The sequence below is a fragment of the Sceloporus occidentalis genome, unplaced genomic scaffold (genome assembly GCF_023333645.1).
Source record: "Sceloporus occidentalis isolate IW3139 unplaced genomic scaffold, rSceOcc1.0.p SCAF_6, whole genome shotgun sequence".
In the NCBI taxonomy this organism is placed as follows: domain Eukaryota; kingdom Metazoa; phylum Chordata; class Lepidosauria; order Squamata; family Phrynosomatidae; genus Sceloporus; species Sceloporus occidentalis.
Window position 1 is genome coordinate 93795562 of NW_028316986.1, and position 12673 is coordinate 93808234.

The window sequence follows — 12673 nt, forward strand, 5'->3', positions numbered from 1 at the left end:
TGAATGATAGCAGTCTTTTCTTTTGTTGATGCACCATATCGACATTTTCACTCCCTTCCCATTTTCACTTAATTTGTTAGTTGTTTTATGTGACAACTGTTACTATTACAGTCAGTGATATATGGGAATTACAATTTATGATGAGCATTAGTACAAAAAATATTACTAAGAATTCAGCATGATGTGATATGGGAGGAGGTCAGTGGGTGGCACCATGAGATATCATACTGGGTTGTGCCAACCCTAACAACACCACTGCTTGATAATATGACATTTATATTATTAAACATTTTGTTAAATAGTCTTGAGTTATCCATATCTCCTCCATTCCATTTTCACTCCAATGAACAGAGATCTACATAACGCAAGATGCAGGATTTGCTTGACAAAACTAAAAAGATAATAATAAATGATACCTTAGGATCAGTAGGAAAACAGAAAATATATACAGTATTTTAAAGGGGAATTTATTTTCTTTTGGTATTTCAGAAACATTATTCTTCATGCCAAAAATAAATAAAATGAAAATTTTAAAATCTTGTAAGAACTTATTTTTATATATATATATATTTTTTTTTTGGGGGGGGGAACAAACATACTCTTCTGAATCCACTCCTAAGATGCAAGTAAAAGAGGAAGACAGAGGGGGGTGAAAAACATTAAGGCACATCCAGACATGATGTTTTCTGGGGTAACTGATGCTCTGTATCAAAGGTGAGGCATTTAAGAGCCACCTATTCAAGGGATTAATTATAGCCATAAGAGCTAATCCAGATAGATGATCAAGATTTGTATGGACTGCTATCGTGCCCCAAACACTCACTCTATTCACCTACCCACCACATTCCCTTTGCAGTATTACCTGTGGTTTAGCCTGGTTTGGTGCTATTGTAGAACCAGAAATCCAAACCAGGAAGATGTCTGGAAGAGCCCATTAACAAATGTGTGAGGATAGTCCTTCAGCAACTGACCATTGACAAAGGAAATATGTTTCCTCACCCTATGAATCCTCTGTTTACAATTTCTTTTCTATGTGGTGCATAGAAAAAAAAATACATTTACCTGTCCAGCACAAGCTTTGATTTGTTGGACAAAGAAATAAGATAAACAACACTTGCTAAAATGAAAACTGTATTAAATATTGCAATGTGTCAAAGTGTCAAGAAAGAACACCCAAAGGCATTCAGTGTATAAATACTGACTAAATGTTTGTGAAATATAACTTTTAAAAAGTTATATTCTTGATGGGGCTTATAATCATGAAGATTGCGGAGAAGTTATTTAAAAAACCCTTGAAATTAATTCTTTTAGCTGTTCTCCTCCTGTTGTGACATTTCCTGCTTGACAGGATATTGATGCCTTCAGTAGAACTTTTGGGGGAAATGGAAAGACTGCTGTCTGACTATCTCACACCATTTGTCCACAGACAAAGTTGCACTACCAATGAATTGTGGGTGGTTTTTTTGTTTTTTTTGGCATTTAGTAACAAAGGGAAAAAAAAGGTAACATCACTGAAACAACACTGCAGTTCATCTACCAGAGTTAAATAAAACCAAAAATTAATAATGGGGAAAACACTAAGAGATACCATCACAGCGTCAAAGTCAACTGAAATGCTGGCACTCTTCACTTCAGCGGCAAGCAAATCCTGAGAAGCAGTAAATGACATGAGGCAAAAGTAGCAGTCACTGATGCTGTCTTACTAAGCATGTTATAGCATTTCTTGTAGAGAGTGATCCATCCTAGGGCTCATAACATCCAGAACACAGAAACCTGCTGTTCTGCCCATTGGTTTTTTTTAATTGACTAGGTCTGCACCCACCCTTCAAGAATAATCCAGTGGGACACCACTTTAACTGCCATGGCTCATTGCTATGGAACCCTGGGATTTGTAGTTCTGTGAGCTATTCAGCCTTCTCTGGCAGAGAGTTCTGATGCCACAACAATCTACAAATGCCAGGATTGCATAACATGGAGCCATAATAGTTTAAGTGGTGTCAAAATGGTTTATCTTTGCAGTGTGAGCGCACCCTAGGTCTTTCAAAACTAACACCAAGCCATATTAAAAATTCAAATTGTAGCTTGCATGCATACCTGCATTAAGCCCATATCTCCAATATTTCAGAGATGAAAATGGGGACTCTTGTAACCAAGGAACGTCTGACTTTGGTCAAGATTGTAAAAGTTATTAATGAGGGAGAGAACACAGCTAGGAGAGGCTGCAGCAGTTTACTTTTGCCAGAGCCTATTGGGAAGGGCAAGATTTCCTCCTCTCCTTTCTCACCTGCTGAGTTAACTGGGTGCAAACCACTTTTGAACATTAAACCCAGTTTTGTAGTAAGTGAAAGTAAGCTGAGAACAAAGGAGGAAATGGGCAGGAGAAGAGAGAAATGGAGACATTTTAAAAGCAGCTGACAATGTGAGGTAACAGTTCATTTAAGTGGGACTGTACCTGCCAAACTGGGACAGCTGGAGGGCACATCAGCCTGCAACACAACATACAAAACAAAGCAGCAGCAAGAACAACCCAAGAGGAGAGCCACCCCTAGCATTTGAAATTATTTAGAACCCCTGAGTATGACAAAGGTGCCTGCAAGGAATAAAGCCAAAATGGCTAACTTTGTTAGGAACACATCAGAAAATAGTCAGATTAAATATCTGAGACATCCATGGCTCAGATGCTGCAGCACAGTAACACTTATTCTTTAGGCTGACGAAGATTAGATGTAATTATAATGGTCTAATTAAACATGGGGAAATGGGGAAATTCTACTACAGTGGACCCTTGTTACACGCTGGGGTTTGGTTCCAAGATCCCCCTTGTATAACAAAATCCGTGGATGCTCATGTTCCATTAACTATAATGACATAGCAAAATGGTGTCCCTTATAAAAAATGGAAAATCAAGGTTTGATATTTGAAATTTATACTTTTTTTGAACATTTTCAAACTGTGTATGCTTGAATCCGTGTATAAGAAGGGCCGACTGTATATTTAATGTGAAGTCGATGGCTTTAATGGCCGGCATCCATGGTTTTTTTGTGGGTTTTTCAGGCTATGTGACCATGTTCTAAAAGAACATCTTCTAGAACATGTTCTAAAAGAACATCTTCTAGAACATGTTCTAAAAGAACATCTTCTAGAACATGTTCTAAAAGAACATCTTCTAGAACATGCTCTAAAAGAACATCTTCTAGAACATGATCTAAAAGAACATCTTCTAGAACATGGCCACATAGCCTGAAAAATCTACTATATTTAAGTTTTCCAAACAAATACTAGAACTTGGAACACTGTTTTTTCTTTTCTTTTTTTAAAAAAAGTAATGCGCTAATACTAGCCATTATTTTTGAAAAGGTAATACTTTACATTTTTTAAAGAATGTAATTTTACTGATGTGCTTCTTTTCATTTGTTTTACAAAAATACATTAAAATAATAATAATAAAATAGTCCCAAAGTGGCAAAACTGACTGCACAAAACATTACAGCCAAAGAGCAATGGCATTGCTGTCTGTTATGTTATTATTCCACCCTTTGATGTCCTCAAATGTAATGCATTAAAGGTAACGTACACTACACCCAGGTTGTGCCATCTAGTAATACGTTTTAGAGGGGTAGCTGTGTTAGTCAGTTGCAATAAAATTGGAGGAAAAAACAGCCTTCTGTAGGGCCTTAAAGAGCAACATGTTCGTTCCTATTGAAATAGTGATCAACTCTGGAAATCAAACCTATTTAATGCTTAAGAGAGCCAGGCATTAAAGAGTCAAAGGACCGTCATGACTCTTGTTTGACAAAGCTTACTCAGTGACCAACTGATACTACCTCAACATAAAGGGAAACTTTACTGATACACTCTTGAACATTGCTTGGTTATTGGGGTAGGAATTTTCCTTCCAAAGTCTTCGTTTACTATGGCTGGAATCATATCTGTGAATAACAGTGATGGATTTCTGTCATCACAATTCACTTTTTGGATCATTGTGGAAATGACCAAAATCCTCCTTAAACCGACTTTGTAACCAGCGCAGCCCCCATTCCCAGCCTAGCCAGTTCAGTGTTGTCAGAAAGCAGGGGGATCAGTGGGGATGCATCCAGCTACTTTCTTGTAGATGTCATCTCCAGGGACCTCCCAAGGACCAGTGTAGGTCCCTGAAGGTTGCAGCTTACAGGAAAACAATTGAATGCATCCGTGCCAATCTCCCTGTTTTCAAAGAATACAGAAATGGCCAGGTTGGGATGGAGCGTGTATGCTGCTGACACATTGAAGTTATTTGTGGAGTAGAAGGGAATCTTCATGATATTTATCTACAGAGATGTAGCTACACAATACATACATGCCTCCCAGTGTAGGATTCCAGCCTAGCTTTTCGATATCTATTATTATCTTTACTGCATCATTCCATTAAACAGATCAGAAGGGAGAAAGAAATGATGATAGACACTGAATGTACAAAGCTGCCTAACACCAACAAATACTTTCCATTGGTTCATCTAAAATAATATTCCCTACTACAAGGATGTGGAACCTCTTTTCCTCTAGATGTTTTGGTTCCAAATCTCTCACCAGTCCCTTCCAGTATGATCAATGATAAGGGACAGTGGGAGTTGTGGTGTAAAGCATCTGGAGGGCCAAGGTTTCTCACTCTGGATCTGGGCTAGAAGGGACTGAATTTAGGACCTTCTGTATACTTCTGTATGCTTTTCTGTCCCCAAAGAGGCTTCATATTTCATATCAATTTAGAACCGCTTAACAGTTTAAGACAGATCATACCTGCAAAAGAACAAGTTTACCAACAAATGTATGGTATTTTAAAATCTATTGAGGTTTAAACATTATTATATATTTTTCTATAGTAATCACAGTAGAGGGTAATTTTATTACATTCACATCTGGACAGTATCGTTTTTATAAAGTACATATTACAGCCCCATCATCTTATTACCCCTCTGGGGAGAAAGGTGGCATACAAATGAAACAAATAAAATAATAAATAAAAATAAAACATTACTTGTTGACATGGAAGATTTTATTTTGCTTTTAATTTTTACAATGAAAAACCAATGGAATGTGCTTTCCATCTGACAAATTTGCCCAATCTGCATATGTACTAGAGCAAATCTTTATATAGTTCATGGCTGTACAGGAAACACAAAAGAAGTATTCATTCTAAATCTTGCTTCCATTCTAAGCTGGAAACATTATGGTCTGGCTTAAGTGCCCCTCTGATTGAAAAGCAGGGTCCCAGCTTTTTGCTAGAATGGTCTGGCTGAACTTGTTTGTATCACCAACACAATTTTATAAAAAGATACGTTTTTTTTTTAAAGGAACTAAAAAATGGAAAACAAAATACTATTATTAGCTTCCACATGCTACCCTTACGCCACCTTGTGGGAATTAATAAAAAGTGCTGATTTATGCCACAGGTATGTACTAGAATAATAATATACAGTTAACATCTTCTATTACTATGACAGCTAATCTTGGCTAGAAACTATTTCATAGTTCATTTTTCTTTAGTCAGACTATTGTAAAGTACCCATTTACAGCAAATACTTAGCCTTCTAAGAATTACTGATTCCCTTGCTTGTTAAGATACCTTGTGTGAATCACATTCACCAACAAATATTTATTTGGGCAAAATACTTCTGCTTGATTTTTGAAAATCCTCTTATTCCACTGGAGCCCCTTCCCATGCTGTTCAGGAAGGTCCTTTTAGCTTCCTGAGATACTTTTTCAGGGGTCCAAGGAGGTGTAGGACAGAGGACAAAAATATATATATTATAGCACAACTGTCCTGCTTTGGATCCAAAGCTATTATAAACATTATAATAATTATAATATATAAAATAATTTTGAATAATGTAACATTATATATAATAGACTGTTACATATTGTTGTTGTGTGCCTCCAAGTTGTTTGCAATTTATGGCAACTCAAAATGAATCTATCACTGGGTTGTTTTTTTTATGGGGAGGCAAGATTTGTTGAGAGGAGGAGTTTGTCTTTGCCTTCATCTGAGAATGAGAGAGTTTAACTTGCCAAGGTCACCCAAAGGGTTTCCATGGCTGAGTGGGAATTTGAACCCTGGTCTGCAGTCATAGTTCAATGTTCAAACCATTAGCAAACCATGCTGGCTCTCAATGTTATATATAATATAACCTTATCTGTAGTATACTCAAATATATAATATAAAACCTAATCAAACACACATTGAAAGCTTGCATAATGTATTTAGAAGCTTGCATAATATATTTGTGCTTTTTAGTTGACCCAACAAAGGTATCACTCTTTTGTGGATTTTGGATTCTGATATATAATATTGCAATTGTAGTAGACAAGAAAAGGTATTGGCTTGATTTTATTACAGTGGCTTCTGCAAGAGCAAATGATGAAAGCAGTAAACAGACGCCAAGCTTTTGTCACTGGAAACAGAGAGAGCAATGTTTGCAATGTTGACACTCTGACCTATAATCACTTCTATCTTTTGAAGGAGAAGAGACAGAGTAATGGGATTCTACCCTGTTCCCCTTTAGATGACAGGTTGGTACATAAGCCATTTCATTGCAAACTGAAAAATTGCTATCGCTTGAAAGGTGGCATGGATACAAATATGTTAGTGAACTCCACTCATTCTTTATTACACTGGTAGTTATCTCACAAATATAACAGGGCCAAAGTTACACTGCTAATAGAGGTGCCAGCAGTAAAATCAAATAGATTACTCTATGGGAAGCTATTCCTATGTGATATTTTCTGTGGGAAAGAGATAGAAGACATATTAATATATTTGGTTGTAACTTTCTGTAATGGATATTACTGCTGTTTAACTCAATACATATGGAAATTTTACACATAAAATGTTTGGAAAGAGTAGGAGGAGAGGGGAATCAGGGTCTCTAAGCCCCTCATCTCCTTTGAACAACTCTTGTGCCCCCACTGTTTGTGCCCCACCGTTTGGGAACCACTGAGACGTCACAGAAGAAGCTGGTAATAAGATGACTGAAGTTGACAAGTGCTAATTGTATCCTGTGCATACCTACACCTATATGCCAAAGTTAAATCTTATGGCTGAGCTAAATGGGAGACCTGAACAATCAATAATTCCCACAGAATTGAGCAGAAAGGCCTACAGACCCATCTTGCTGCTCTGGAACTGATCTTATGGGGAAATCACTGGTCAAATAAGCAAATTATATGAGTGTTCAACTTTGCCCAGAATCAATTATGTCTGTGCATCCAGGTTTGTTGGTGCAGATGGCATGTTCCAGACTCTGTATTCTATATTCTGGCCAGGAGTGGAGTGGTTGGATTTCTAACTGAACTGGTGTGCACATGAAAAGAATGAGTTCATAGTTAGGATGTCACAAGATAAACCTATTCAGTGTCTAATGGCAAAGAATGTGTCTAATTTTGAAACTAAAGTACCACTAAAATGATTAGAACACAATAAGCTACCCAACTGAGTGTTTCTCCACTAAATATAGTGGACCATAGTTTAGTCACAAGTAACTTGTCATAACAAACTCTTTTGATGTGTCCCTTGTTTTTCTTAATGTAACAAACAATATGCTTCATAACACAGATACTGTCTTCCAGTCAAACAATCTTGAAAATGGGTATGATTTTCATGTCAGATTAAGGGTCTGTAAGCACACAAACAACCCATTTTTAAAGTAGTATATAAACAAATCAAAGAAATAGTGAATATATTATCACCATATAATTCTGCAGTTTCACTGTCCTGTGTAAGAACATATGATTAAAAATCACACACCCGTGTAATAAAACAAAGCAGACTTACAGGGAAGGGTGGGAAAGGTGGCGGAGGAGAGGAAGTGGAACTTGCTTTCTTCTCATGCATGTCTGGTTCAGGTTGGATTATGACTGTAGCACGGGAACCTTCATCTTCATCTTCTTTTTCATGTGGTGGTCCTAAATCAGGACACCGACCAATGTCTGCATTTTCAAAGGATACTGGTTGGGCAAAATCTATTGGACTAAAAATACACAATAAAAGCAATGTCAAATGGATTTATAAGCAATATTCCAAAGTGATTATGAATTTATCTCTTCAATGTACATAACATATGACTTTTAAAACAGACAAACAAACAAACAATTCTGAATCCATTTAAAATGTCTTCCATTTTATTCACCATCATGGTAAAGAAGAACCTTGTGGTTTAGTGGCGCAGTGGTGCACTGGTGGTTCAGTAGTTAAATGCCAGTACTGCAGCCAAAACATTGTGAATTTGATCCTGCAGGGCTCCAAGGATGACTCTGCTGTCCATCCTTTCGTAGGTCGGTAAAATAGTACCCAGCTTATTGGGGGCAATTTACTCATTGAAAACTTCTTAGAGTGCTTAGCACTATAAAGCAGTATAGAAACGCATGTGCTCTTGCTCTAGTATTAGGATATTGAACAATATCTGGGAGAAAAACATGCAAAGAGATTCTGGAGCACCTTTGAGACTGAAAGATAGACATTGGTAGTAAGTCTACAACCTTTTGTAGACTTGAGTCTACTTCCTCAGATGGGGGAGGCAACATTCAACTATGGAAGTTTAAAGGAAAATGGTTTTTGGCAGCCCATGCATAGTTTGGGGACATAAAATCACTCAGAAATTATACCTACAATATCTTCTGGTGGATCTGGGGACTCTGGGGACACCAGTGAGGTTTGGGAGTTCTGTGCAGACCAAGAGCTGTCTCTTCCCCACTCCTGTCTTAAAGCGAATGCATATTCCCTCTGCTTAATTTATTTTCTCCCTCAAGAGGATTCCTCAAAGTTTGTGAATCAGCAAAAATTAAGTCCATGTTTAACTTCTAATGATCAGTCACAAAATAAAGCATGCAAGATACATAGGTAGGGTAAATCTAATGTTATGACAAACAGACTTATTTTACCACTTTGGGAGACCTTCTCTGCAAAAATGTGATAACCACATTTATTACATGGTGAATTTTGGATGTAGGTTAGCATCAGTTGGGTTCTGACAGGTAATCATACATACTTACGCTGCATTAATGAGAAGGTTCCATATGCAGCCATCAAAGGCAGGTATGTTTCTAATTGGAGCAATGTGAAATTCAGGTGGTGTCCCTCCTACAAAAAGCTTCTTAATAGAAATAGGTTGATCTGATGGGAGTCTCTGAGACTGTCTTCTGTCTTCATCTACTTGTATGGCAAACATCCTATAGAAATGATGAAAAGACAGTTACACAAATACTCTAATTATTAGGGATGTAGCTCTTTCAGAAAGCAATAATAATAATAATAATAATAATAATAATAACAATAACAACAATAATAATAATAAACCTTGTCCATTGATAGAATGATGGAAATTTGGGCTGGATTTTGTACTTCCTGTTCCTCCTTTGGTACAAAACAAATGACTGGTAGGGATATGGGTTTGTTTAAAGGACTGCATTTGTCTATATTTAAGGATTCCATATGGAATCCATTTTTTTAAAAAAATGCAGAGAGCTATCTAAAATGCAGATTTGCAAACCTCACTGATGAAAGCATCTAAAGCTGAAAATGCAAGCAAAAAGTTTTCTAAAACACATTTTTCTCTACTTCTTTGTCTGGAAGGAATGGAGTTTACCTCTCTAGTTTCTTATTTTTAAATGTACAAAATAATGAAGCAGTAAGATGTGAGTGATATTAGCATAGTTAAGCTGAAAAAAGCAGTCTGCTGACAGGCTGGAATCTTGGTGGTACACTTCTACAGTATAAATACACCTTCATAATAGGTGGCAGCAGAACAGAAAAGTCCATGAGTTTCAGCAGCCATGAAGGAAGTAAGGCATTGGATGAATTAGCAGCTTGCAGCCAGCAGATTTTGTCTGCCTTCCCTCACAACCAGTGAGCAATGCTGGAAATAGTGAACATGCTAGTGTAGAAAACTGACAGGATTATGACTTTTTTAATGATTCATTTTAACAGTAAGGCTGAAGTGTGCAGTAAGAATAACATGCACAGAGCTTGATATGGAAAAACTGCATTTTGTCTAATTCTTTGTTCTTCTGGAATTTGGACTTGTTCTGGACAAAATGTATGTGCTTTATGTATGCAGAAAACAGCATTATGTATGCAGGAAACAAAATTTCTTTGCAAAAACCTATATGCAAGTTTTGCAAAGGGTAAGTGTCAAAATGCAAACATTTTCATTAGTCCAGGATTTTCATTATCAGGGTTTCTCAACATTATAGCACAATTTCCCACAATTTTTGGGATATATTTCAATCCCTTGGGCAGATTCCAAAGCTATAAACAATGACAATGCCAACGTGAAAAAAAAGATGGTTGCATCAAAACCTATGCTTTCCTAGATCTCTCGAAATGCTTGGCTTCATAACAACTGATCTATATCACAAAAGGCTAGGGAAAAATCAACGTATGATAAAATGCTCAAGTCAAGTGGCTTACCCTCCCCTCCCACCTCTCCTTTCCCTCATGTGCAGAGACTGCACATCTCAGCCTTCTCTCAGGGAACAATTACTTAAATCGGCATCTTAAAAGTAGAAGGGACAGGACACACCAATGCTCTTGGCCTTCTTTCAGGTGGGCTTCAGTATTGCTGCATGCCCAATGCACGTTTACTTGTCGGTCCTGTGCCGTGCCAAGATGTAAAATTCATAGTTTTGAAAACTTTCTTGATGAGACTTTTGTTGGCATTTTGTTCGTGAATGAAGATGTTATAAAATGTGACTCACACCACTGGAATTCACTGGCCAGGTTGAAGTCTCTTCCAACCATGAAATGACTGAAAGTCCCTCCCTTCAACCTATTGTATAAGCAGTGCACTCTCATGGCTGGAGAGTGGGAAGATGCCTGGTGCAGTATGCTCAGCAACAGGAAAGGATCTACATGTATCTAATTCATCCCCAAGGTCTCCACCAACATGGAAATGGTTGGAGGGGGACTGTTTATTTGGTAGGTTTTGTGTGGTAGTATTAAGATGTATAGCTATGTTATCTGATGTAGGATTCCTGAGTGCAAAGCTGGAGAAGGAAGGGATAAAAAGATCCTGGTATGTGGGATATGAGTACTAGGGATGGAAAGACTATTAGAAAATGTTCAAAAAATGATTGATTCCCCCCACCCCACCCCCCCCCCAAAAAAAAAAAGTGCTGAGAAACTCTGATGATAACAATTCTGGATTTGCAAGAATCTTTAGTTTGGGACTTATTCAGTACCAAATTCTCATGTGTTGTTTTGGAGATGAAATGTCACTTTCTATACTAGGACAGCTTAGAAAATACTGCTTTCTACAGAGGATATTGTTTTCTATTGAAGCCAATCATGACACATGTTTTGTACAGCATGTATTAAATTATGAATAAGCTTTGAAAACTGTATGGTTTTCAAAAACTTCTTCAACAGTGAGAAGAAAATTGTTAAAATCACTCATTGTTTTCTTTGAGAAGAAACTTAATGAAGAACAACAATGCTATAAATAACACATTTCCTGGGAAAAGTAATGACAAGGGATGAATTGGAAAGCTTTAAGAGGCACATGGAATGGTGACAAAAACAATATAGAAAAAAAAATGTCTGCTCTGGTTAAAACTCCTGAATACAAAATTATTTCTCAAATAGATGCTTTCAAAGACACTTGAGGAAAGCTGACCTATGGAATTCCCTACAAGAAAAAATTGTGGCAAAACATTTTGAGATTTCAAAATGTACAAAGATATCAGCAATTACTGTATGAGCTGATTTTGTCACACTCAACCACCATTTTATGACTGATGAGCCTTGATGATACCATCTGGCCTGGGAGTGAGTGAAAAGGCAGGGCCAGCTCCATCGGGCTTGGCCTCAATTAAGAAGAGCCCTCCCTTCAGTCCATCTACCTTGGCCCAGGCCTCAGAGGGAGAGAAAAAATACTGGACCTCATCCCTTTTTCCACCACCATTCTCTTCTCCTTTTGTGTCGTGTCTTTTTAGATTGTAAGCCTGAGGGCAGGGAACCGTCTAATTAAAAAGACTGTATGTACAGTGCTGTGTAAATTTACAGCGCTATATAAATAAAGCTTAATAATAATAATAATAATAATAATAATAATAATTGGACACTTTCAGGTCTCTACAATAGCTAAAGCGTAGAATGTTTGAGAATGCCTTGTCTAAGCTTTAGACAGAATAAGCTATTTTAAAAGTTAAACCTTATACAGGTCTACTCAAATGTCAAGCCACAGTGAATTCAGTAAGGTTTACTCCCAGAGAATTAGGCACATTACAGCTTTGAGGAAATCTGACTCTTCAGGTGAGCAGCTAGGACTTCACAGCTCATAATTCTGCACCAAAGGAAAGAACAATAACAATCTTCTATTTGATGTTCTATATATTTAAATCCCAACTTTCCAGCAATAGTAGACATTCTTAAGTTTGTTTGATACTCCTGCAGGTGATAAACAGAATTTCTGTATAAATGTCTAGTGATTTACAAAGCTCTCCATTTTGTCCAAGTTACCAGTGGAAGTGTTTATACACTCTGGCACTGAATGCCAGCACACAATAAAGGCACCTCAGTCCTCACCACTCTCTTATAATTACTCCAGAATGGGAAGCAATTAGTTTATAATTATATGGGCAATTAGTTTCCCAAAGAGTTCTCAGAAATGTCCTCTGATTTTAATAAAATAAAGCCTGTGTAATG

General features: G+C 37.2%; 1 protein-coding gene across 1 annotated transcript in view; it reads right to left on the reverse strand.

Moving 5' to 3' along the window:
- Positions 1-12673, reverse strand: part of LAMA2 (laminin subunit alpha 2) — a 609129-nt gene that overhangs the window by 18031 nt on the left and 578425 nt on the right. The window contains exons 56-58 of the mRNA XM_089530405.1: positions 9022-9198; positions 7805-8000; positions 1589-1648 (exon numbers count right to left, since the gene is read on the reverse strand). Of these exons, the coding sequence (XP_089386531.1) occupies positions 1589-1648; positions 7805-8000; positions 9022-9198 (433 nt within the window). The remainder of the gene's footprint in view (positions 1-1588; positions 1649-7804; positions 8001-9021; positions 9199-12673) is intronic.